The 27,942-nt window shown below is 44.4% G+C and overlaps 1 protein-coding gene across 2 annotated transcripts; it reads left to right on the forward strand.

Moving 5' to 3' along the window:
- Window positions 1–27,620, forward strand: LOC106592879 (activating signal cointegrator 1 complex subunit 1). 2 transcript variants are annotated; one of them, XM_045687455.1, is made up of 10 exons: window positions 1–238; window positions 547–652; window positions 3,015–3,112; window positions 3,671–3,849; window positions 4,244–4,377; window positions 5,605–5,724; window positions 6,805–6,929; window positions 10,608–10,675; window positions 17,876–18,019; window positions 27,042–27,620. In XM_045687455.1, exons 1-9 carry the CDS (start codon window positions 121–123, stop codon window positions 17,990–17,992), a joined length of 1,065 nt encoding a protein of 354 aa, XP_045543411.1. In that variant the 5' UTR covers window positions 1–120; the 3' UTR covers window positions 17,993–18,019; window positions 27,042–27,620. The 2 variants fall into 2 exon arrangements, with proteins under 2 accessions (XP_045543411.1, XP_045543412.1); XM_045687456.1 differs by lacking the exon at window positions 17,876–18,019.
- The last annotated feature ends 322 nt before the right edge of the window (window positions 27,621–27,942 follow it).

A 27,942-nucleotide genomic window follows, 5' to 3' on the forward strand; every position in this document is an offset into this window, starting at 1 on the left:
TGGTTACTTTACGTCAAACTGCCGTATGTCGCAAAACAGCCTAACATCCCACACATAGTTGGCAGCTACTATTCACTACAGTATATATCGTTTTATTTACTATTCAAGATAACTGCTACAATGGAAATCTTACGTCCATCATTGATCAACATAAGTGGAAGAGTATACAGAAGAAATACCATCAAAGAAGACCAGTATGAAGAGGGGGAAGAGGACGACTCCTACATGGGACCACCAGGTAGCTAGGTCCTCAGTGCTAGCCATTCTACCTCAGTGGAGCTAGCTCCCTACAACCCCAGCTAACTATAGCTAGCTAGCTAGATAAGACCGATGGCTACAATACTGTACAGTACTACCAGATTATTGACTTTATTCTACTGAGACTTAGCTAGTTATAGCTGACCAATTGACCACCACATTGTGTTGTGGGATACTTGTCTCCTCTAAATGTAGCTGTCTCCTCTCCTATTTGTCCCTGCTGCACCTATTATGGAACACCAAAATGTTCTTGCCAATCTCACAAATTCACTTTGTTGTTTTGATTAGCAAGTGAACAGTTTGATGAAGAAGAAGAGTTCTGTGACAGCCACTCCATAGAACAGAATGACAAAGGTTTCAGCTGTGCCATTGATGTCCCAAGTGTTCTTTACAAGTGAGTTACAAACACCATGTAGGCTATGTACCCTAAATGGCACCCTATTATTGACTGTATGTTTTGTTTATTCCATGTGTAACTCACTGTTGTTGTATGTGTCGAATTGCTATGCTTTATCTTGGCCAGGTTGCAGTTGCAAATGAGAACTTGTTCTCAACTAGCCTACCTGGTTAAATAAAGGTGAAAAAAATAAAAAATCGGTGCACTACTTTTGACCAGAGCCCTAAGGGAATAGGATGCCAGTTGGGATGCACTTCATGAGTCGATGACTGCATATGAGGTGTTAGTCCATTTTAGAATCCGGGAGTAGATGACCCACACTCTCGTCTCTAACGTGTGAGCTCAACATTTCCGAACCGTCCCATTACAGATGAAAATGTTGATTAAACCTAATTTGGACTTACTTTACCCGTTGTCCACAGGGAAGTGTTTTTAGCCCGACTTTCAGTACGCTGGTCTGTATATGGTTCTGTTGGTTTGTAGTTTCAATACTTCACGCAATTCGCATGTGACGTAAACATTTAGCACAATATGTAAACAATGGCCAAGTGTAACCGTACCAGAGACCGAACGTTGCCGACTTTTAATTTGCAGTAAGACGCAAGCACTTCCAGCTGATTGCGAGGAAACGTGGTTCAGTCGACAACGTTTGGGTACGTTTGGCTACGTGCCATGCATCAGAAGATTGAAAATACATACACACTTTGCCCATGCTCATTTCACATACACTATATCTACAACAGTATGTGGACACCCCTTCAAATTAGAGGATTAGGCTATTTCAGCCACACCCGTTGTTTACAGGTGTATAAAATCGAGCACACAGCCATGCAATCTCCATAGACAAACATTGGCAGTGGAATGGCCTTCCTGAAGAGCTCAGTGACTTTCAACGTGGCACCGTCATAGGATGCCACCTTCTAACAAGTCAGTTTGTCAAATTTCTGCCCTGCTAGAGCTTCCCCGGTCGACAGTAAGTGCTGTTATTGTGAAGTGGAAACATCTAGGAGCAACAACGGCTCAACCGCGAAGTGGTAGGCCACACAAGCTCACAGAACGGGACCGCCTAGTGCTGAAGCAGTCAGAGCTGGTCTAGCCTGCTTTAGTGTGTATTGTTCATTACTGAGATTCCAGTTTTATTTTAATTTTTTTGTTCGTCTGTCCTCGGTTGCAACACTCACTACTGACTTCCAAACTGTCTCTGGAAGCAATGTCAGCACAAGAACTGTTCGGGAACTTCATGAAATGGGTTTCCATGGCCGAGCAGCCTCACACAAGCCTAAGATCGCAATGCCAAGCTTCGGCTGGAGTGGTGTAAAGCTCATTGCCATTAGACTCTGGAGCAGTGGAAACGGGTTTTCTGGAGTGATGAATCACGCTTCACCATCTGGCAGTCTGACGGACGAATCTGGGTTTGGCGGATGCCAGAAGAACGCTACCTGCCCCAATGTATAATGCCAACTGTAAAGTTTGGTGGAGGAGGAGTGATAGTCTGGTGCTGTTTTTCATGGTTCAGGCTAGGCCCCTTAGTTCCAGTGAAGGGAAATCTTAATGCTACAGCATACAATGACATTCTAGACAATTCTGTGCTTCCAACTTTGTGGCAACAGTTTGGGGAAGGCCCTTTCCTGTTTCAGCATGACAATGCCCACGTGCACAAAGCGAGGTCCATACAGAAATGTTTTATCGAGATTGGTGTGCAAGAACTTGGCCTGCACAGAGCCCCGACCACAACCCCATCAAACACCTTTGGGATGAATTGAACCAACGACTGCGAGCCAGACCTAATCGCCCAACATAAGTGCCCGACCTCACTAATGCTCTTGCGGCTGAATGGAAGCAAGTCCCTACAACAATGTTGCAACATCTAGTGGAAAGCTTTCTCAGAAGAGTGGAGGCTGTCATAGCAGCCAAGGGGGGACCAACTCCATATTAATACCCATGATTTTGGAATGAGATGTTCGACGAGCAGGTGTCCACATACTTTTGGCCATGTAGTGTAGCAGGAATACAAGCTGACGGAGTCATACAGACCGACGCCCCACAAAGTCTGGTTAAACATCCTTTCCTGTGTTTATCTCCACTTCCTGCCGTCAAAAGGACCAACGGCACGGGCAACTGGTAAAGTACATTTAAATATAATTTTATTCAACATTCTGGCTTGTAGAGATTTCTTTGACTGAATATCCATGTGGTAACCATGGTAACAGTGTAATATGTTAGGCAAATTGTGTGTGTGTGTGTGTGTGTGTGTGTGTGTGTGTGTGTGTGTGTGTTTCATTAGGTCTATGTGTACATCTTCAATGAAAATCAAGGATACGGTGTACTAACCAGAGAAGTGTGTGGTTGTTTTTAACAGATACATCATCGGAAGGAAAGGAGAGACACGTAGAAGGCTAGAGGCAGACACAAAGACAGACATCGACATTCCAAAACAAGGAGTGGAAGGGCAGATTGGTGAGTGCCGTTTTATTAGCAGAGAGACCAGTACCTCTGGTCCAGGGCTTGAGCCTTTTTCAGCCTTCTTAAAGAAGGGTCAGGCCGCACGTAACGCCCTGGACCAGAGCTTGGAGACCAGCCCAAACCAGAGGTCTATAGTAACGATACTGGTGCAACACTGTAGCCTGGTCCCATATTATGACTGTTTGTGCTGTCTCACCAACTCCTATGGTCGGAATTACAAGATATTTAATGTTTTTATTTTATTTTATTTAACCTTTATTTAACTAGGCAAGTGATTAACAATGACTATAGGAGTTCACTATGCAAGCACAAACAGATCTGGGACCAGTCTAGCAAAACTCTCCTTTCTCTACCTCTGGGAATTTCAGTGATTTTCTGTCAGCAGTCAAGTCATATTAATGAGTCAGCCAAGAACGTGTGTCCAGCAACCACGCTAAACTTAAGACTGAAGCATTATCCAGGAACCTCTTCTCCCAAGGGCTAGAATCATGGGATATCAAAATAAAAGTCTCACATTTAAAGTCACACAATAACGGTCTCACATTGTTCCAGTGATCACTGGCTCCCAGAAGGCTGCGGTGTCCTCTGCCGTGACTCGTGTCGAGCTCCTGGTGCAGAGCTTTCGCAAGAAGCAGCCGTTCACCCACTTCCTGTCGTTCGCTCTTAACCACCCTCAAGTTCAGGATGGATTCCTGAGGTTTAAAGAGGAGGTGTTGGAGCAGTGTTCTCAGGTAAGGAAGAGTGTGTGTCAGTGAGTGCGTGCGTGCGTGTGTGTGTGTGTGTGTGTGTCAGTGGGTGCGTGGCGGATGGGAGGGATGACAATCTGTAAAATGGTGCATAATATTCTCCAACTCCAGTTTGAGATTTGACTCTATTCCATTCATGTTTATATTGACTGAATAGCTATCAGAGATCTTGGGTCCCTGTTTTAGTTTCTCTGGTTGTCTGGTTCTGGGGTTAAATTGTGCAGATCTAGGATCAGCTTCCTCTTCCCCCAATACTAATCTCAACCATTAGTGGAGGAAATGCAAAACAGACCTAAGATCAGTGTCTAGGGGCAACTTCACCATACAGCGTTTCTCTGTGCGGTCAGCTCATCTCAGGTCTCTCTCCTCTCTTGTTAAGGACCACGGAGTAGATGGAAGCATCTTCCAGAACCCTGCTAAGCTCCATCTAACAGTCGGCACCCTGGCTCTGCTGAACGACCTGGAAGTGACCCAAGCATGTAAACAACTCCAGCACTGTCAGGACTTTATCAAGTAGGTATGACTGACTGACAACTGGGTCATGTTCATTAGGAATCAAACAGATGAAAACAGACTGAAACAGGGAGGGACTATCCCTATCTAGATTGTAGGGATTGTATAGAAATTGGAGTTGGAGCCAGGAACACACATTATGTCATGTAACACACATTATGTTATGTCATGTAACACACATTATGTTATGTTATGTCAAGTAACACATTATGTCATGTTATGTAACTCATGTTATGCCATGTAACACGTTACGTTATGTAACTCATGTTTTGCCATGTAACACATTATGTTATGTCATGTTATGTAACACATGTTATGCCATGTAACACATTATGTTATGTCATGTTATGTAACACACATGTTATGTCACGTAACACATGTTATGTTATGTCATGTAACACATGTTATGTTATGTCAAGTAACATGTTGGTCACCATAGCAGCACCCACCCGTAGCACGCGCTCTAGCAGGTATATCTCACTGGTCACCCCCAAAGCCAATTCCTCCTTTGGCCGCCTCTCCTTCCAGTTCTCTGTTGCCAATGACTGGAACGAACTACAAAAATCTCTGAAGCTGGAAACACTTATCTCCCTCACTAGCTTTAAGCACCAGCTGTCAGAGCAGCTCACAGATCACTGCACCTGTACATAGCCCATCTACAATTTAGCCCAAACAACTACCTCTTCCCCTACTGTATTTATTTATTTATTTGTTTGTTTATTTTGCTCCTTTGCATCCCAGTATTTCTACTTTGCACTTTCTTCCACTACAAATCTACCATTCCAGTGTTTTACTTGCTATATTGTATTTACTTTGCCACCATGGCCTTTTTTTTGCCTTTACCTCCCTTATCTCACCTCATTTGCTCACATTGTATATAGACTTATTTTTCTGCTGTATTATTGACTGTATGTTTGTTTTACTCCATGTGTGACTCTGTGTTGTTGTATGTGTCAAACTGCTTTGCTTTATCTTGGCCAGGTCGCAATTGTAAATGAGAACTTGTTCTCAACTTGCCTACCTGGTTAAATAAAGGTGAAAAAAATAAAAAATCGGTGCACTACTTTTGACCAGAGCCCTAAGGGAATAGGATGCCAGTTGGGATGCACTTCATGAGTCGATGACTGCATATGAGGTGTTAGTCCATTTTAGAATAAAGGTGAAATAAATAAATACAAATAAAAAATCAAATAAATGTAATGTAACACACATTATGTTATGTTTCAGGACCATCACAGAAGGGAAGCCTCTCCCGCTAGAGGTCACAGGGATTGAGTACATGAACGATGACCCAGCCATGGTGGATGTCCTGTATGCCAAGGTCCAAGTGAAAGATGGTTCGGACAAGTAAGAGTCTGGTTCCTTCTCTTGAGGGTTGGATTCTCTCATGTCTCTTTCTTTAACCACAGTTTGTACCACAGTGACTCTGGCTCCTTGAAAAGCACTATATACAGTGCCTTAGGGAAAAGTATTCAGTATTCAGACCCCTTAACACAGCCTTATTCTAAAATGGATTAAATACAACAAAAAAACCTCTGCAATCTACACACAATACCCCATAATGACAAAGCGAAGACAGTTTTTTAAAAATTATTTGCAAATGTATTTAAAAAAACGGAAATATGTTATTTACATAAGTATTCAGATCCTTTGCTATGAGACTCCAAACTGAGCTCAGGTGCATCCTGTTTCCATTGATCATCCTTGAGATGTTTCTACAACTTGATTGGAGTCCATCTGTGGTACATTCAATTGATAGGACATGATTTAGAAAGTCACACACCTGTCTAAGGTCCCACAGTTGTCAGTGCATGACAGAATGCCCTTGAGTGGCCCAGCCAGAGCCCGGACTTGAACCTGATCGATTGAACTCTGGAGAGACCTGAAAATAGCTGTGCAGCGACACTCCTCATCCAACCTGACAGAATGAGAGGATCTGCAGAGAAGAATGGGAGAAACTCCCCAGATACAGATGTGCCAAGCTTGTAGCGTCATACCCAATAAGAGTTGAGGCTGTAATCGCTGCCAAAGGTTCTTCAACAAAGTACTGAGTAAAGGGTCTGAATACTTATGTATATGTTATATTTCAGTTTTACATTATTAATACATTTGCAAACATTTCTAAAAACCTGTTTTGCTTTGTCATTATGGGGTATTGTGTGTAGATTTTTGGGGGGGACAATGTAGTCAATTTTAGAATAAGTCTGCAACGTAACAAAATGTGGAAAAAGTCAAGGGGTCTGAGTACTTAACGAATGCACTGTAAATACCATGTAGTTTTACAGTTTACTTTTTTAATGACAGATTGAGTGATAATTAGTAGATTAAAATGATGTTCATCATTAGGATGTCAACCGTGTGAGAGGGTTGCTCCCAGGTAACAACAACTAACTCTTGTGTTGACTGTCTGTGTTGACTGCTGTGCAGGCTGCAGGCCATTGTGGAGCGGCTGGTGGACCACTTTGTTTCCTCAGGGCTGATGGTCAGAGAATGGGACAGAGTGAAACTGCACGGCACGGTGATGAACACTCTGTTCAGGAAGGATGCTTCAGGTAGGATGAAGAAAGTGGTTTTGTCTATGGCCATCACTGATGTGTGTTTAGGTATGTGTATTGGAGCTTCAGCTTGAAAATAAGGACACTTACTAGAGTACAAACACACACACACACACACACACACACACACACACACACACACACACACACACACACACACACACACACACATACTTGAAATGAAAATGCTAAATAAGTGTCACTGTTCTTTCAAAGCAGGCTTTCCACTGTCTAAAACTGACCCATAGTATCCTCCTAATAATATGAGCCTGTTTCCCTCATTCTCCTCCCACTCAGAAAGATGGACATTAAGTCAGAATCACTGGACACAGTCAGTCAGCATAAAGATGGACATTAAGTCAGAGTCACTGGACACAGTCAGTCAGCATAAAGATGGACATTAAGTCAGAGCCACTGGACACAGTCAGTCAGCATAAAGATGGACATTAAGTCAGAGCCACTGGACACAGTCAGTCAGCATAAAGATGGACATTAAGTCAGAGCCACTGGACACAGTCAGTCAGCATAAAGATGGACATTAAGTCAGAGCCACTGGACACAGTCAGTCAGCATAAAGATGGACATTAAGTCAGAGCCACTGGACACAGTCAGTCAGCATAAAGATGGACATTAAGTCAGAGCCACTGGACACAGTCAGTCAGCATAAAGATGGACATGGAGTCACAGCATAATCACATTAGTGAAACAGACAGACATCTGAACACACCACCCCATGTCAACAACACGATGTAGCAACAACCATAACAACAACAACAACCCCTAGATTTTACATTTTTTTTAAATGTATTTTATTTAACCTTTATTTAACTAGGCAAGTCAGTTAAGAACAAATTCTTATTTACAATGACGGCCTACCAAAAGGCAAAAGGCCTCCTGCGAGGACGGGGGCTAGGATTAAAAATATATGAATTAAAAAATATATTTTTATAAAATAAAAATGTTTATAAAAATAAAATAACATTTTTATTTTTCTCAGCAACACATGACAACAACATGGCAGCAGCACAAAACATGGTACAAACGTTTATTGGGCACAGACAGCACAAAGGGCAACAGGGTAGAGACAACAATTTGACATTTTACATTTACATTTTAGCAGACGCTCTTATCCAGAGCGACTTACAGTAGTGAATGCATACATTTCATACATTTTTCATACATGCATTTTGTTCCCGTACTGGTCCCCCGTGGGAATCGAACCCACAACCCTGGCGTTGCAAACACCATGCTCTACCAACTGAGGAACACGGGACCACGGAGTCAATATATCACGCAAAGCAGCCACAACTTTCAGTAAGAGTCCATGATTGAGTCTTTGAATGAAGAGCTTGAGATAAAACTGTCCAATTGGAGTGTTTGTTGCAGCTCGTTGCAGTCGCTAGCTGCAGTGAACTGAGAAGAGGAGCGACCCAGTCCCTGTTCCAGAAGTAGTAAACAGAGTTTTAGTGGACGCTCGTGGACAGACCCCCTCCCTTTGTCCTGTGCTCTTGGACAGACCCCCTCCCTTTGTCCTGTGCTCTTGTACAGACCCCCTCTCTTTGTCCTGTGCTCTTGGACAGACCCCTCCCTTTGTCCTGTGCTCTTGGACAGACCCCTCCCTTTGTCCTGTGCTCTTGGACAGACCCCTCCCTTTGTCCTGTGCTCTTGGACAGACCCCTCCCTTTGTCCTGTGCTCTTGGACAGACCCCTCCCTTTGTCCTGTGCTCTTGGACAGACCCCCTCTCTTTGTCCTGTGCTCTTGGACAGACCCCTCCCTTTGTCCTGTGCTCTTGGACAGACCCCTCCCTTTGTCCTGTGCTCTTGGACAGACCCCTCCCTTTGTCCTGTGCTCTTGGACAGACCCCTCTCTTTGTCCTGTGCTCTTGGACAGACCCCTCCCTTTGTCCTGTGCTCTTGGACAGACCCCTCCCTTTGTCCTGTGCTCTTGGACAGACCCCTCCCTTTGTCCTGTGCTCTTGGACAGACCCCTCCCTTTGTCCTGTGCTCTTGGACAGACCCCCTCCCTTTGTCCTGTGCTCTTGGACAGACCCCCTCCCTTTGTCCTGTGCTCTTGTACAGACCCCCTCTCTTTGTCCTGTGCTCTTGGACAGACCCCCTCCCTTTGTCCTGTGCTCTTGGACAGACCCCCTCCCTTTGTCCTGTGCTCTTGGACAGACCCCTCCCTTTGTCCTGTGCTCTTGGACAGACCCCTCCCTTTGTCCTGTGCTCTTGGACAGACCCCTCCCCTTTGTCCTGTGCTCTTGGACAGACCCCCTCCCTTTGTCCTGTGCTCTTGGACAGACCCCTCCCCTTTGTCCTGTGCTCTTGGACAGACCCCGTCCCTTTGTCCTGTGCTCTTGGACAGACCCCCCTCCCTTTGTCCTGTGCTCGTGGACAGACCCCCCTCCCTTTGTCCTGTGCTCTGGACAGACCCTCCCTTTGTCCTGTGCTCTTGGACAGACCCCTCCCTTTGTCCTGTGCTCTTGGACAGACCCCTCCCTTTGTCCTGTGCTCTTGGACAGACCCCTCCCTTTGTCCTGTGCTCTTGGACACTCTCAGCTGGCCAGCCCTGTGTTGTTGGCCAGTCTCTCAGCTGGCCAGCCCTGTGTTGTTGGCCAGTCTCTCAGCTGGCCAACCCTGTGTAAACTCATGCGTGAAAGAACTAGGGCTGGACTTGATCCACGGCCAACTGAATGAAACCCCTTGTCACTGCTGTTGGAAAACACTCTGCCCTGTTGCACACAAACAGAGTTGTGGCCAAAGAGAGAGCGAGCGAGAGGGGAGGGAGGGAGGGAGAGAGAGGGAAGGTTACTATTGGTTCTGCTCTTGTTGTTGACTGGGGGAATTGCTCAGAATGCAGTGTTTTAGTTACGTCACTGCTGCATACCAGATGAATGGTCAGCATTATGTTGTTAGAATCACAGCTATTACATAAAAGACAGGGACATTGACAAATCAGGGTGGTGGTGGTAAGGCTGTCATTTGTTTTGTGTTTTTCAGAGAGAGAGAGAGTCATTTAGGATCATATCTCCCAGTACAGTTCATAGGGATATCCACCTGGTTTGAACGGTGTTGTAATAAACGGTATGGTTGACGGTGAACTCCACTAAACCTCGTTAACCCACATTTTAGATTTTATAAGTAGAGTTGTCCACCTAATACACTAGATGTGTGTGTTTTGTTCATTAGGGTCAAAGGACCTTTTTGAAAGCTCACCTTTTTGTTAACCAAATCTGTATTTTGGATGTAAATGACGTGTTCTAAGTGTACAGACACCTTTTTTTACTTGGTTGTGAGAAATATACCCCACCAGCGATAGACTTCCTCATGCTCGTTGTGCAGAGGCTCAGATAAAACACCAACAAAGGCTCCAAAAACACCCAAATATATCTATTTTGGAAACAACAACGCTCTCAGTATCAGGGTTTACCCGTGGTGCTCAGGGTTTACCCGTGGTGCTCAGGGTTTACCCGTGGTGCTCAGGGTTTACCCCCGGTGCTCAGGGTTTACCCCCGGTGCTCAGGGTTTACCCGTGGTGCTCAGGGTTTACCCGCGGTGCTCAGGGTTTACCCGCGGTGCTCAGGGTTTACCCCCGGTGCTCAGGGTTTACCCGTGGTGCTCAGGGTTTACCCGTGGTGCTCAGGGTTTACCTATCTTTTGTTGTGTGTTTTCCAGCCGAAGCCGCAGGAGGAAGGCAGAACATGAAGGAGCGGGAGGCCTTCGATGCCAGGAACATATTAAAGGTCAGAGGTCAAACACACCAAACAAATAAACATCCTGGTGGTACCTTTTACCTGAGTGTGTTATCTGTCTCATAGGACATCATTTCTCTCCTATATTGAGCAATAATATGTTTTTGTCGGTTATCTTTATTCTTGACTATTACGCCCATAATATTTTGGGTGGAACGACTATTCTCAGAAGCAATAGGAACATTCCAGGAAAACATAAAGCCTTCCGGGGCTTACATAATACAGTAAGATTTAGCAGACTCACTCACTCAGTCAGATTTATTTAGCAGACTCACTCACTCAGTCAGATTTATTTAGCAACACTCATTCAGTCAGTAAGATGGTAGACAGTTCATTCAGTCAGTAAGATGGTAGACAGTTCATTCAGTCAGTAAGATGGTAAACAGTTCATTCAGTCAGTAAGATGGTAGACAGTTCATTCAGTCAGTAAGATGGTAGACAGTTCATTCAGTCAGTAAGATGGTAGACAGTTCCTTCAGTCAGTAAGATGGTAGACAGTTCATTCAGTCAGTAAGATGGTAGACAGTTCATTCAGTCAGTAAGATGGTAGACAGTTCCTTCAGTCAGTAAGAGGGTAGACAGTTCCTTCAGTCAGTAAGAGGGTAGACAGTTCCTTCAGTCAGTAAGATGGTAGACAGTTCATTCAGTCAGTAAGATGGTAGACAGTTCATTCAGTCAGTAAGATGGTAGACAGTTCCTTCAGTCAGTAAGATGGTAGACAGTTCCTTCAGTCAGTAAGATGGTAGACAGTTCATTCAGTCAGTAAGATGGTAGACAGTTCATTCAGTCAGTAAGATGGTAGACAGTTCATTCAGTCAGTAAGATGGTAGACAGTTCCTTCAGTCAGTAAGATGGTAGACAGTTCCTTCAGTCAGTAAGATGGTAGACAGTTCCTTCAGTCAGTAAGATGGTAGACAGTTCCTTCAGTCAGTAAGAGGGTAGACAGTTCATTCAGTCAGTAAGATGGTAGACAGTCCATTCAGTCAGTAAGATGGTAGACAGTTCATTCAGTCAGTAAGATGGTAGACAGTTCATTCAGTCAGTAAGATGGTAGACAGTTCCTTCAGTCAGTAAGATGGTAGACAGTTCCTTCAGTCAGTAAGATGGTAGACAGTTCCTTCAGTCAGTAAGATGGTAGACAGTTCATTCATTCAGTCAGTAAGAGGGTAGACAGTTCCTTCAGTCAGTAAGATGGTAGACAGTTCATTCAGTCAGTAAGATGGTAGACAGTTCCTTCAGTCAGTACGAGGGTAGACTGTTCATTCAGTCAGTACGATGGCACTAGCGGTTCTGGAGGGGGGTCAGGGGGGGCCAGTACCCCTGTGACAACAATTTTGGACCCCCTTGTGGCCCCCCTAAATGTGGAGTATGAAATAATTTTTACATAACTAATGCTTGCAATGCAGTGAAGAAAACAATATGACAACAATGACATCTAATGTAACTGGCCCCTCTAACAGTACAACTGGCCCCAGCTTGGCCCCCCAGTTGAAATGGTCTAGAACTGCCACTGTAAGATGGTAGACAGTTCCTTCAGTCAGTAAGATGGTAGACAGTTCCTTCAGTCAGTAAGATGGTAGCCAGTTCATTCAGTCAGTAAGATGGTAGCCAGGTAGGTGATGCAACTATACCTCTGGCTCTGTTCCATGTGGATTAGCTGCCCTCTGGTGGTAAAATGTAAAAACTACAAGAGTATATTCCTGGTGTGGTCTGTCTGAATAGAGCAGTGCTCTAGTCCTGGGCCCAGTTTTTCCAAAGTTATCTATCTGGATTTAGCCTATCAGGATATATGTATTTAATCCTATTATAAATATTATGAATCGAACAAATTAATAATTGACTTGAATGGGGACCGTTCTGCTCCCGAGTGGCGCAGTGGTCTAAGGCACTGCATCTCAGTGCTAGAGGCCGTCACTACAGGTTCGAATCCAGGCTGTATCACAACCGGCCGTGATTGGGTGTCCCTTAAGGAGGCGAATAATTGGCCCAGCGTCGTCCGGGTTTGGCCGGTGTAGGCCGTCATTGTAAATAAGAATTTGTTCTTAACTGACTTGCCTAATTAAATAAAGGAAAAAGTCTGTCTGTCTGTCTGTCTGTCTGTCTGTCTGTCTGTCTGTCTGTCTGTCTGTCTGTCTGTCTGTCTGTCTGTCTGTCTGTCTGTCTGTCTGTCTGTCAATGCTTTTAATACTTAATACCATCCGATAGGCAAATCCAGATTACTTTAGAAAAACTGAGCCCTGGGGGCCCAATGCACTGCACAATTTAGTTTTTGCCCTCGCGCTACACACCTGATTCCACTAATCAGCTCATCATCAAACCTATTGGGTCCCCAGGAACATGACTAAGAAACACTGGAATAGAGTGTTGATTGGACCTGAAATATATTCCTGACAGACAACTCTAAAGTCCCAGTCCAACCCAACACGCTGGGTTTGATCCCTCCAACCAACCATAACTGAAAAGATCAATGACATTTTATTATGCTTAAGAATGTAGAATGTTATGAGTTGTTAGAACTGGGAATCAGCCTCCATTTCCTCATTAGGTCCAATGATCAGTGTCTTCACAAAGTATTCATACCCCTTGACATTCTCCACATGTTGTTGTGTTACGGCCTGAATTTAAAATAGATTAAATAGAGATTTTATTTGTCACTGGCCTACACACAATACCCCAGAATGTCAAAGTGGAATTATGTTTTTTGAATTATTTTACAAATTCATTAAAAAGGAAACGCTGAAATGTCTTGAGTCGATAAGTATTCAACCCCTTTGTTATGGCAAGTCTAAATAACTTTAGTAGTAAAAATGTGCTTAGTGTTTTATCATGATTTTTGAATGACTACTTCATCTCTGTAACCCACACATACAATTATCTGTATAAGGTCCCTCAGTCGAGCAGTGAATTTCAAACACAGATTCAACCACAAAGACCAGGGAGGTTTTCCAATGCCTTGCAAAGAAGGGCACCTATTGTTAGATGGGTGAAAAGAAAAGAAAAGCAGACATTAAATATCCCTTTGAGCATGGTGAAGTTATTCATTACACTTTGGATGGTGTATCAATACACCCAGTCACTACCAAGATACAGGTGTCCTTCCTAACTCAGTTGCCAGAGAGAAAGGAAACCGCTCAGGGATTTCACCATGAGTTCAATGGTGACTTTAAAACAGTTACAGAGTTTAATGGATGTGATGGGAGAAAACTGAGGATGGATAAACAACATTATAGTTAATCCACAATACTAACCTAGTTGACAGAGTGAAAAGGAAGCCTGTACAGAATAAAAATATTCCAAAACATGCATCCTGTTTGCAACAAGGCAATAAAGTAAAAATGCAAAAAATGTTGCAAAGAAATGAACTTTTTGCCCTGAATACAAAGCGTTATGTTTGTGGCCAATCCAATACAACATGACTGAGTACCACTCTTCATATTTTCAAGCATGGTGGTGGCTGCATCATGTTATGGGTATGCTTGTCATCGGCAACGACTAGGGAGTTTATGATTTAAAAATAAACGGAATAGAGCTAGGCACAGGCAAAATCCTAGAGGGAAACCTGGTTCAAATTCACATTTCAGCAGAACAAAAACCTAAAACACAAGTCCAAGTCTACACAGGAGTTGCTTACCAAGAAGACATTGAATGTTCCTGAGTGGCCTAGTTACAGTTTACTCTAAAATCGCCTTGAAAATCTATGGCAAGATTTGAAAATGGCTGTCAAGCAATGATCAACAACCAACTTGACAGAGCTTGAAGACTTTTAAAAAGAATGTGCAAATATTGTACAATCCAGGTGTAGAAAGCTCTTAGAGATTTACCCAGAAAGACTCACAGCTGTAATCGCTGGGTGATTCTAACATGTATTAATTTAGGGGTTTAAATACTTATGTAAATTAGATATTTCTGTATTTCATTTTCAATACATTTGGAAACATTTCTAAAAGCGTGTTTTCACTTTGACATTATGGGGTATTGACTCAGGCAGTTGAAAGGATCTAATCAATGTATATTAAATGTGTTTTGTTTTTTACAAATGTAATATCCAAGTGGGCTGTCATGTGCCTTTTTCTGAGGAGTGGCTTCCGTCTGGCCACTCTACCATAAATGCCTGATTGGTGGAGTGCTGTAGAGATGGTTGTCCTTCTGGAAGGTTCTCCCATCTCCCCAGAGGAACTCTGGAGCTCTGTCAGAGTGACCATGGGGTTCAATGGAAACAGGATGCATCTGAGCTCAATTTTGAGTCTCATAGCAAAGGCTCTAAATACTTATGTGAAACATTTCTAAAAAAAAGTTTTTGCTTGTCATTATGGGGTATTGTGATGTCATTATGGGGTATTGTGTGTCGATTTGATGAGGAAACTGTTGTATTTAATCCGTTTTAGAATAAGGCTGTAATGTAACAAAATGTAGTAAAAGTCAAGGGGTCTGAATACTTTCCGAAGGCACTGTGTACTGCGTACCCTATTCCCTATGTAGTGCACTACTTTTAACCAGACCCCTATGGGACCTGGTCACTATATAGTGCACTACTTTTAACCAGAACCCTATGGGCCCTGGTCAAAAGTAGTGCAGGGAATAGGGTGCCATTTGAGAAGCAACATGATAAGAATGTCCCTGGAGAGTCTCTGGCAGTACCATGTGTTCCCTATAAAAAAATAAATAATAATAATAATGTTTCACCTTTTATTTAACTAGGCAAGTCAGTTAAGAACAAAATCTTATTTACAATGACGGCCTACATCGGCCAAACGCGGACGACGCTGGGCCAATTGCGAGCCGCCTTATGGGACTCCCCAGTCACGGCCGGTTGTGATACAGCCTGGAATCGAACTAGGGTTTGTAGTGATGCCTCTAGCACTGAGATGCAGTGCCTTAGACCGCTGTGATACAGCCTGGAATGGAACCAGGGTCTGTCGTGACGCCTCTAGCACTGAGATGCAGTGCCTTAGACCGCTGTGATACAGCCTGGAATGGAACCAGGGTCTGTAGTGATGCCTCTAGCACTGAGATGCAGTGCCTTAGACCGCTGTGATACAGCCTGGAATGGAACCAGGGTCTGTAGTGACGCCTCTAGCACTGAAGATGCAGTGCCTTAGACCGCTGTGATACAGCCTGGAATGGAACCAGGGTCTGTAGTGACGCCTCTAGCACTGAGATGCAGTGCCTTAGACCGCTGTGATACAGCCTGCAATCAAACCAGGGTTTGTAGTGATGTCTCTAGCACTGAGATGCAGTGCCTTAGACCGCTGTGATACAGCCTGGAATGGAACCAGGGTCTGTAGTGATGCCTCTAGCACTGAGATGCAGTGCCTTAGACCACTGTGATACAGCCTGGAATGGAACCAGGGTCTGTAGTGATGCCTCTAGCACTAAGATGCAGTGCCTTAGACCGCTGTGATACAGCCTGGAATCAAACCAGGGTGTCTGTAGTGATGCCTCTAGCACTAAGATGCAGTGCCTTAGACTGCTGTGATACAGCCTGGAATGGAACCAGGGTCTGTAGTGATGCCTCTAGCACTAAGATGCAATGTCTTAGACCGCTGTGATACAGCCTGGAATGGAACCAGGGTCAGTAGTGATGCCTCTAGCACTGAGATGCAATGCCTTAGACCGCTGTGATACAGCCTGGAATGGAACCAGGGTCTGTAGTGATGCCTCTAGCACTGAGATGCAGTGCCTTAGACCACTGTGATACAGCCTGGAATGGAACCAGGGTCTGTAGTGATGCCTCTAGCACTAAGATGCAGTGCCTTAGACCGCTGTGATACAGCCTGGAATCAAACCAGGGTGTCTGTAGTGATGCCTCTAGCACTAAGATGCAGTGCCTTAGACTGCTGTGATACAGCCTGGAATGGAACCAGGGTCTGTAGTGATGCCTCTAGCACTAAGATGCAGTGTCTTAGACCGCTGTGATACAGCCTGGAATGGAACCAGGGTCAGTAGTGATGCCTCTAGCACTGAGATGCAATGCCTTAGACCGCTGTGATACAGCCTGGAATCAAACCAGGGTGTCTGTAGTGATGCCTCTAGCACTAAGATGCAGTGCCTTAGACTGCTGTGATACAGCCTGGAATGGAACCAGGGTCTGTAGTGATGCCTCTAGCACTAAGATGCAGTGTCTTAGACTGCTGTGATACAGCCTGGAATGGAACCAGGGTCTGTAGTTTACATTTACATTTAAGTAATTTAGCAGACGCCCTTATCCAGAGCGACTTACAAATTGGTGCATTCACCTTATGATATCCAGTGGAACAACCACTTTACAATAGTACATCTATATCTTTTTTTTATGGGGGGGGTTAGAAGGATTTCTTTTTCCTATCCCAGGTATTCCTTAAAGAGGTGGGGTTTCAGGTGTCTCCGGAAGGTGGTGATTGACTCCGCTGTCCTGGCGTCGTGAGGGAGCTTGTTCCACCATCGGGGTGCCAGAGCAGCGAACAGTTTTGACTGGGCTGAGTGGGAACTGTGCTTCCTCAGAGGTAGGGAGGCGAGCAGAGCGCAGTGCCCTCGTTTGGGTGTAGGGACTGATCAGAGCCTGAAGGTACGGAGGTGCCGTTCCCCTCACGGCTCCGTAGGCAAGCACCATGGTCTTGTAGCGGATGCGAGCTTCAACTGGAAGCCAGTGGAGAGAGCGGAGGAGCGTGAGAGAACTTGGGAAGGTTGAACACCAGACGGGCTGCGGCGTTCTGGATGAGTTGTAGGGGTTTAATGGCACAGGCAGGGAGCCTTAGACCGCTGTGATACAGCCTGGAATGGAACCAGGGTCTGTAGTGATGCCTTAGACCGCTGCGCCACTCGGGAAGCCCTAGTAACCACAGTAACGCCATCTTTGAGAGAGAGGGCTCATAGTTTTGTCATTCTGTTGATGGTCGTGGAGTGGAATTTAAGCAGAGTAATGTTTTTGTTATCCTGTAGTTGTATCTATATAACCAGAACTTCCATCAAAACTCTGTTCCAGTTCACAACACGGACATGTAGGACTACTTCAAGTTTAAACAGGAGATTCACATAACAATGTTAGTAGTGGTTTCCCAGGGTGTGTCGCAAATGGCTCCCTATTCACTATCTAGTGCACTTCTTCTGGTCAGAAGTAGTGCACTATATAGGGAACAGGGTGTAATTTGGGACACACAATAACACTCAGATTAATAGTACTGTTCTAACTCTCTTGTCTTGTTCTTAATGTAGAGTTTTGGGTCGTACCATTTTGGGGAGTTTGATCTGAATGCTGTCCAGATTTCCCAGAGATATTCTACCGACTGCACCGGCTTCTACACCTCAGCTGGCCTTCTGAACTTCTCCTGAACACCTCTCCCCTGAACGTTCACTCAGGTACAGCGGAGCTTGAGAGAGAGAGAGAGAGAACACAACAGTGGTTTTTACACTGATTACCTTTACTGTAAATTGTTGTACATTTTAGGTGGTCAGTTTTAAGTAATTTACAACTTTTTTGACAGTTGTTTGACAGACAAGATAAATCTCAGCAAATGTGGTTAATTTCCTCAAATATGAGCACCGTAAATCCCTCTTCAGGCAGGAGATCAAAGCACTCTACTGTTGGCCAGCAGAGAGCTCTATCAGGCTCTATTATACTGTAGAGGAGGCAGGAAATCAAACTGTTGGCCAGCAGAGGGCTCTATCAGGCTCTATTATACTGTAGAGGAGGCAGGAAATCAACCTGTTGGCCAGCAGAGGGCTCTACCAGGCTCTATTATACTGTAGAGGAGGCAGGAAATCAACCTGTTGGCCAGCAGAGGGCTCTATCAGGCTCTATTATACTGTAGAGGAGGCAGGAAATCAACCTGTTGGCCAGCAGAGGGCTCTATCAGGCTCTATTATACTGTAGAGGAGGCAGGAAATCAAACTGTTGGCCAGCAGAGGGCTCTATCAGGCTCTATTATACTGTAGAGGAGGCAGGAAATCAAACTGTTGGCCAGCAGAGGGCTCTATCAGGCTCTATTATACTGTAGAGGAGGCAGGAAATCAAACTGGCCAGCAGAGGGCTCTATCGGGCTCTATTATACTGTAGAGGAGGCAGGAAATCAAACTGTTGGCCAGCAGAGAGCTCTATCAGGCTCTATTATACTGTAGAGGAGGCAGGAAATCAAACTGTTGGCCAGCAGAGGGCTCTATCAGGCTCTATTATACTGTAGAGGAGGCAGGAAATCAAACTGTTGGCCAGCAGAGGGCTCTATCAGGCTCTATTATACTGTAGAGGAGGCAGGCAGCATTCTGCCTTCAGTGTGTGTGTGCAGTCATTTTGAGCGACAGTGACACTGTTGTCGGTCCTCCTGTCAGTGCTGTCGTCTGTCACTCCTCTGTCAGTGCTGTTGTCTGTCACTCCCCTGGAGGTGCTGTTGTCTGTCACTCCCCTGTCAGTGCTGTTGTCTGTCACTCCCCTGTCAGTGCTGTTGTCTGTCACTCCCCTGTCAGTGCTGTTGTCTGTCACTCCCCTGTCAGTGCTGTCGTCTGTCACTCCCCTGTCAGTGCTGTTGTCTGTCACTCCCCTGTCAGTGCTGTCGTCTGTCACTCCCCTGTCAGTGCTGTCGTCTGTCACTCCCCTGTCAGTGCTGTCGTCTGTCACTCCCCTGTCAATGCTGTCGTCTGTCTCCTTGTCTTGCCCTTGTCTATACTGCTGTCAGTCTGCTCTGCTCAGCTCCATTCACTTCCCCCTGTCCTGCCCTCAGAGAGATGTTCTGCTGCCTGCTGCTTGCTTGGCATGCCATGCAGGAGGGCAATATCAACCACCAAGTGCACTTGGCTAGCTTTGTCAGCTCAAAGACACTCATTACTAGCATACTGTAGCAGCTAACACACACACACACACACACACACACACATTGGTCCTTCTTCCTGGAGTCTTGTCAACAGCAACGATTAGACAGGGTTATGTAAATGCCCCCAGCCAACACAGCCATCCTACCGAGCATCAGAACATTGATTGTGGCACTGTGTTGTGTCTATAGAATGTATCTGTTCAACCCTCCTCCTCAGCACACAGAGGCCTCTGAGACAGAAGAGAAACATTCAGAAAGTATTCAGACCCTTTTCCCACAGTTGGTTATGTTACAGCCTTATTCTAAAATGGAGTTAATTGGTTTTTCCCTCATCATTCTACCCACAATATCAAATCAAATGTATTTATATAGCCCTTCTTACATCAGCTGATATCTCAAAGTGCTGTACAGAAACCCAGCCTAAAACCCCAAACAGCAAGCAATGCAGGTGTAGAAGCACAATACCCCATAATGACTAACCAAAAACAGGTTTTTAGAAATGTTTGCACATTTTCTAAAGAAAATAAAACCCTGAAATATCCCATTTACTTAAGTATTCAGACCCTTTAATCAGTACTTTGTGGTAGCACCTTTGGCAGCGATTACAGCCTTGAGTCTTGGGTATGACACTACAAGCTTGGCACATCTGTATTTGGAGAGTTTCTCCCATTCCTCTCTGCAGATCCTCTCATCTCTGTTAAGTTGGATGGGGAGCGTCGCTGCACAGTTATTTTCAGGTCTCTCCAGAGATGTTCGATCGTGTTCAAGTCTGGGCTCTGGCTGGACCACTCAAGGACATTCAGAGACTTGTCCTGAAGTCACTCCTGCGTTAGATATTTATGGGGTATTGTGTGTAGTTTGATGAGGAAAATAAATCATTTAATCCATTTTAGAATAAGGCTGTAACATAACAAAAATTGGACAAAGTCAAGGGGTCTGAATACTTTCCAAATGCACTGTTTGGCCCAAATGGCACCCTATTCCCTATATAGTGCACTTCTTTTGACCAGGGCCCATAGGGTGCCATTTGGGACCGAAGTCATGGCCTAATTAGCCACTGCCTATCTCCTGAGACCGACCGACCGACCGAATGAATGATCTCAGTGTCCTGTAGACAGACAGTAGAAAATGCCATGGTGTATTGTCAAAAGCAGCAAATGACACATCTAGTTTTAAGGCTTTTTACTGTCAGGAAGGGAGAAATTAAAACCACAGGCTCAGGTAAACCGTCAAGAGCTTTCTTATTCGTTCTGGGAAACATCCATAATACCCTCCTAGTAAATACAGGGACGGGGAAAGGGCCTGATTTGCAGGTTAATTAAATTGTTCAGGACTGCAACACGCAGAGATAGATGTCATTCAGGATGTAGTGTGCTGGGCAAAGGTTTCCAGGAATGACTAGACCACATGTCAGGACACTACAGCGTAGACCACATGTCAGGACACTACAGCGTAGACCACATGTCAGGACACAACAGCGTAGACCACAGGTCAGGAGTCAGGACACTACAGCGTAGACCACATGTCAGGAGTCAGGACACTACAGCGTAGACCACATGTCAGGAGTCAGGACACTACAGCGTAGACCACATGTCAGGAGTCAGGACACTACAGCGTAGACCACATGTCAGGACACTACAGCATAGACCACATGTCAGGACACTACAGCGTAGACCACATGTCAGGAGTCAGGACACTACAGCGTAGACCACATGTCAGGAGTCAGGACACTACAGCGTAGACCACATGTCAGGAGTCAGGACACTACAGCGTAGACCACATGTCAGGAGTCAGGACACTACAGCGTAGACCACATTGTCAGGACACTACAGCGTAGACCACATGTCAGGAGTCAGGACACTACAGCATAGACCACATGTCAGGACACTACAGCGTAGACCACATGTCAGGACACTACAGCATAGACCACATGTCAGGACACTACAGCGTAGACCACATGTCAGGAGTCAGGACACTACAGCATAGACCACATGTCAGGACACTACAGCGTAGACCACATGTCAGGAGTCAGGACACTACAGCATAGACCACATGTCAGGACACTACAGCGTAGACCACATGTCAGGAGACTACAGCGTAGACCACATGTCAGGAGTCAGGACACTACAGCATAGACCACATGTCAGGACACTACAGCGTAGACCACATGTCAGGACACTACAGCGTAGACCACATGTCAGGAGTCAGGACACTACAGCGTAGACCACATGTCAGGAGTCAGGACACTACAGCGTAGACCACATGTCAGGACACTACAGCGTAGACCACATGTCAGGACACTACAGCGTAGACCACATGTCAGGAGTCAGGACACTACAGCATAGACCACATGTCAGGACACTACAGCGTAGACCACATATCAGGAGTCAGGACACTACAGCGTAGACCACATGTCAGGACACTACAGCGTAGACCACATGTCAGGAGTCAGGACACTACAGCGTAGACCACATGTCAGGACACTACAGCGTAGACCACATGTCAGGACACTACAGCGTAGACCATATGTCAGGAGTCAGGACACTACAGCGTAGACCACATGTCAGGAGTCAGGACACTACAGCGTAGACCACATGTCAGAACACTGTAAATCATGTACAGATGGATGTTGAGGGTGAGGTGGGGTTAAGGTCTATGTTCTGTTGAAATCGGCCTGTTGTTTTGGTGGTTGATTCGGCTCCTTGCTACAGTAGACTTGTGTGCCACTGACTGCAGCCTGACTGAGCATCTCATTGGACCTCTCTACATCTCCTTCCTAATTAGCCAGCTGTTAGCTCCAACATGAAGCTCCAGAGGTTTCTACAGGACCATGTGTCTTGCTCAGTAATGCTAGATGACTCAGTTCTGTTTCAGACAGGGCTACTTTGTGGATAAATCAGTTCTGTTTCAGACAGGGCTACTTTGTGGATAAATCAGTTCTGTTTCAGACAGGGCTACTTTGTGGATAAATCAGTTCTGTTTCAGACAGGGCTACTTTGTGGATAAATCAGTTCTGTTTCTGACAGGGCTACTTTGTGGATAAATCAGTTCTGTTTCAGACAGGGCTACTTTGTGGATAAATCAATTCTGTTTCAGACAGGGCTACTTTGTGGATAAATCAGTTCTGTTTCAGACAGGGCTACTTTGTGGATAAATCAGTTCTGTTTCAGACAGGGCTACTTTGTGGATAAATCAGTTCTGTTTCAGACAGGGCTACTTTGTGGATAAATCAGTTCTGTTTCAGACAGGGCTACTTTGTTGATAAATCAGTTCTGTTTCAGACAGGGCTACTTTGTGGATAAATCAGTTCTGTTTCAGACAGGGCTACTTTGTGGATAAATCAGTTCTGTTCAGACAGGGCTACTTTGTGGATAAATCAGTTCTGTTCAGACAGGGCTACTTTGTGGTACAATAGACATTTCTTCTGTGGATTCTTGATATTAATTTACCGTCTGTCTGTCTGTCTGTCTGTCTGTCTGTCTGTCTCGAGGTGTTGACTATCTTTGTTGTATTGTTTTCATGGGCCATTCAAAACTAATCAGAATAAAACATTTATGAAGTATTTTTTTCTTCTTATTACATAAATGTAGTATTAGATCATAAAGATGTTGCTTTGTGCTTGGGGTTTCACCTAAAGCATCACTGATGCTCTATATCTGCCTCCAATGGAGAAATGTCTATTTCCTGCTGCATCAGCGTCCGTGGAGTAACGTCTCGTTCCTACAGGTCATGTCTAACAGGACAGACGTCAACAGATCTGCTGATGGGGAGAAAACAGCCTTTTCTTTCCCCAGGAGACGAGGGATCTTCCTCTATCCGTTGACAGCTCTCCGTTTCTGCTTCTTAGAGCAAAAAGAAACCAATGGATTATTGAAAATAGTGACGTGGGCAAATCAATCCCCTATCCTTCTTTAAGACTAGGATAATTACAAATACTGCACTAAACTATCAAAGATTAAATCCACTTCTTCTGATTTTCATTTAGAATGAAAAATCCATTATAAGAATATCTTCATCAAATTCTAACAAGAATGAAAAATCCATTATAAGAATGTCTTCATCAAATTCTAACAAGAATGAAAAACCCATTATAAAAATGTCTTCATCAAATTCTAACAAGTATTCAGTCTATTTTAGTTTCTGAAGTTTGTGTTTTTGGGACATTCAAAGAGAAACAAGACCATCTAAATATTGTTATATACCCAACTGACATATTAAATTTCATACCAAGTTAGGAGAAGTAGCGTATTATTCTCATCCACACAGTGACGTCGGCCAATCCACTGAGATACCTTCTGGCTTTTTATCCCCAAATGTTTAGGATGTTGTCATTCAAAACCATCCTGTACATTTCTGACATTGTACTTCGAAAGTTCCCGCATCTCATTTGAAAAATGTGTAGAATTGGTTCTAACTTGAAGCGTGTAGGAAAGGAAAAGGCAGAAGACATTTAAAAGACGTTTGACCTTTGAAAAGTGCAGATACAGTTAGTTACATGCTTCAAGTGGCTGGAGCAGCACACAGGAAATTGATTTAGCCGTTAATCCATTTTTAAGGTCAGAGGAACTTTTTCCATTAAGTGGTCGGTCCTACCTTTTAAACTGCTAATGGCATCAACACCACAGATTTTACACAGACAGACAGACAGACAGACAGACAGACAGACAGACAGACAGACAGACAGACAGACAGACAGACAGACAGACAGACAGACAGACAGACAGACAGACAGACAGACAGAATTGCTGACATGGTTTTAGTTGTGTGTCGTACCTCCTCAAAGTCAGGTGGTAACATAACATTAACCTGCTTAAATGATGAGATGTTTTTGTGTTTGTTTTCTATTGTTTGACTGTTAAACGTTAAAGCATATTGGTAAAGCTCTGTGGATAGATTGTTAGATGGTTTCTCAAAGTGCTAGACAGGCGCACGGCAACGACAGCTGCTGCTGTCATGAAGGGAAATGTCTTGTGGTGTTTGTTAGATATCATTACCTGTGGAATATGACACAGGGCACCTTCCTCCCCTCCGTTCAGTGATTGTTGTTTTGATGTGTTTTATGTGACATTCAGCTAGGAGACAGTCAATTACATCTCTAACCAATCAGTGTTGTTAAAAAGCCCAGAGAGACACCCTGATGTGATGGACAGTCGATGCAAACAGAAAGACAGACACAGAGAGAGAGAAACACACCACTCACAGATAAACAGACCACACACACACACACACACACACACACACACACACACACACACACACACACACACACACACACACACACACACACACTCAGAGAGGTAGCTGAGGCAGGCAGATGACATGCTGAGGGAGTCTGGAGGGGGCTCTGCTGCTGTCAATGTCTGTTTACCCTGTAATCTATCCACACAGAGAGAGAAGAACCATGTTTACCCTGTAATCTATCCACACAGAGAGAGAAGAACCATGTTTACCCTGTAATCTATCCACACAGAGAGAGAAGAACCATGTTTACCCTGTAATCTATCCACACAGAGAGAAGAACCATGTTTACCCTGTAATCTATCCACACAGAGAGAGAAGAACCATGTTTACCCTGTAATCTATCCACACAGAGAGAGAAGAACCATGTTTACCCTGTAATCTATCCACACAGAGAGAGAAGAACCATGTTTACCCTGTAATCTATCCACACAGAGAGAGAAGAACCATGTTTACCCTGTAATCTATCCACACAGAGAGAGAATAACCATGTTTACCCTGTAATCTATCCACACAGAGAGAGAATAACCATGTTTACCCTGTAATCTATCCACACAGAGAGAGAAGAACCATGTTTACCTCCAATCAGTCCACACAGAGAGAAGGAACAACCATGTTTCTTTACAGTTGTAGGGACAATAGACATAACCATGTTTCTTTACAGTTGTAGAGATAATAGACATAACCATGTTTCTTTACAGTTGTAGAGATAATAGACATAACCATGTTTCTTTAGAGTTGTAGAGACAATAGACACAACCATGTTTCTTTACAGTTGTAGAGACAATAGACATAACCATGTTTCTTTACAGTTGTAGAGACAATAGACATAACCATGTTTCTTTACAGTTGTAGAGACAATAGACATAACCATGTTTCTTTACAGTTATAGGGCGTATCGCCACTGAGTGTACAAAACATTAGGAACACCTTCCTAATATTGAGTTGCACCCCATTTTGCCCTCAGAACAGACTCAAATCATCAGGGCATGGACTCTACAAGGTGTTGAAAGCATTCCACAGTGATGCTGCCCCATGTTGACTCCAATGCTTCCCACAGTTGTTAAGTTGGCTTCCTCTCCTCTCTAACTTCAGACTGGCTTCCTCTCCTCTCTAACTTCAGACTGGCTTCCTCTCCTCTCTAACTTCAGACTGGCTTCCTCTCCTCTCTAACTTCAGACTGGCTTCCTCTCCTCTCTAACTTCAGACTGGCTTCCTCTGCTCTGTAACTTCAGACTGGCTTCCTCTGCTCTGTAACTTCAGACTGGCTTCCTCTCCTCTCTAACTTCAGACTGGCTTCCTCTGCTCTCTAACTTCAGACTGGCTTCCTCTCCTCTCTAACTTCAGACTGGCTTCCTCTGCTCTGTAACTTCAGACTGGCTTCCTCTGCTCTGTAACTTCAGACTGGCTACCTCTGCTCTGTAACTTCAGACTGGCTTCCTCTGCTCTGTAACTTCAGACTGGCTTCCTCTGCTCTGTAACTTCAGACTGGCTTCCTCTGCTCTGTAACTTCAGACTGGCTTCCTCTGCTCTGTAACTTCAGACTGGCTTCCTCTGCTCTGTAACTTCAGACTGGCTTCCTCTGCTCTGTAACTTCAGACTGGCTTCCTCTGCTCTGTAACTTCAGACTGGCTTCCTCTGCTCTGTAACTTCAGACTGGCTTCCTCTGCTCTGTAACTTCAGACTGGCTTCCTCTGCTCTGTAACTTCAGACTGGCTTCCTCTGCTCTGTAACTTCAGACTGGCTTCCTCTGCTCTGTAACTTCAGACTGGCTTCCTCTGCTCTGTAACTTCAGACTGGCTTCCTCTCCTCTCTAACTTCAGACTGGCTTCCTCTGCTCTTTAACTTGGCACGTTTAATAGCCATGTGACCCAGTTTGAATCCAATTGAATTAAATCTACATATTTAGAGTAACCCCTACTTGCAGCCAGTAAGCCAGTTAAGATGACTTATTAGACACTTTCTCCAGTCAGACTTAGAATATTCTAGACAGGGGGAGAATACTAACAGCATTGGTTGGTTCTCCACCACAGCCCAGCAGCATTATGAGTCACTGAGGCTACGCTCCAAATGGAAACCTATTCCCTATATAGTGCACTACTTTTGACCGGGGCCTATAGCATGGGGATCATAGGACAAAAGTAGTGCACTATATAGGGAATAGGGTGCCATTTGGGACACAGCCACTGATGCATTTCTCATTTGCTGTGGAGGTCACTCAGAGCCGTTGTTGCTATAATGTGTGAGTCAGAAATGTTCCACTTTAATGTTGAGTCTATTAATGTTTCCTCTGCACCTTTTACTGTTCTGTTCAAGCAGATGTTGATTGTGTCTCGCAGGTCAGAGGTGAACGATGAAGCTTCAAGGTGGACTGGACCTGCAGAGATGAATGACAGGGTTACAAGGTGGACATGTCAGAAACTCTAGGGTGTCTCTCTCACCATGGACTTGGCTGCAGGCGTGGAGATGCCAGTGGCAATCAAATGCCAATGGAATTGTGTCATAAAATGCTGTCATTCATTTCCGTGGGACATCGTGCTCCATCTCCCCCAGTCACATGCTTCCTGCTAAAGACCTGTGTTCCTGAAGTGTTTACATTTCAACTGGAGTTGAAGACACATTGGGTTAATGACACATTGGATTAATAATGACACATTGGATTAATAATGACACATTGGATTAATAATGACACATTGGATTAATAATGACACATTGGGTTAATAATGACACATTGGATTAATAATGACACATTGGGTTAATAATGACACATTGGATTAATAATGACACATTGGATTAATGACACATTGGGTTAACATTTGGTTCTGATATTTTTCCCTCTATGGCATAAGGTTCCACTTTTGTGATATGGGATTAATCTGTAAAAAATATTTTTAGAATAAACAGACAAATTATTCAAACTTGTGCATGTTAATCTTTTCATAATGAATTGGCTGTTTGACAGGACTCAATGCTTGTCGTTAGGTGTGGTTTTCATAATGAATTGGCTGGCTGACAGGACTCAGTGCTTGTCGTTAGGTGTGGCTTTTCATAATGAATTGGCTGGCTGACAGGACTCAGTGCTTGTCGTTAGGTGTGGCTTTTCATAATGAATTGGCTGGCTGACAGGACTCAATGCTTGTCGTTAGGTGTAGCTTTTCATAGTGAATTGGCTGGCTGACAGGACTCAGTGCTTGTTGTTAGGTGTAGCTTTTCATAGTGAATTGGCTGGCTGACAGGACT

This window comes from Salmo salar, chromosome ssa01 (genome assembly GCF_905237065.1).
Source record: "Salmo salar chromosome ssa01, Ssal_v3.1, whole genome shotgun sequence".
Lineage (NCBI taxonomy): Eukaryota > Metazoa > Chordata > Actinopteri > Salmoniformes > Salmonidae > Salmo > Salmo salar.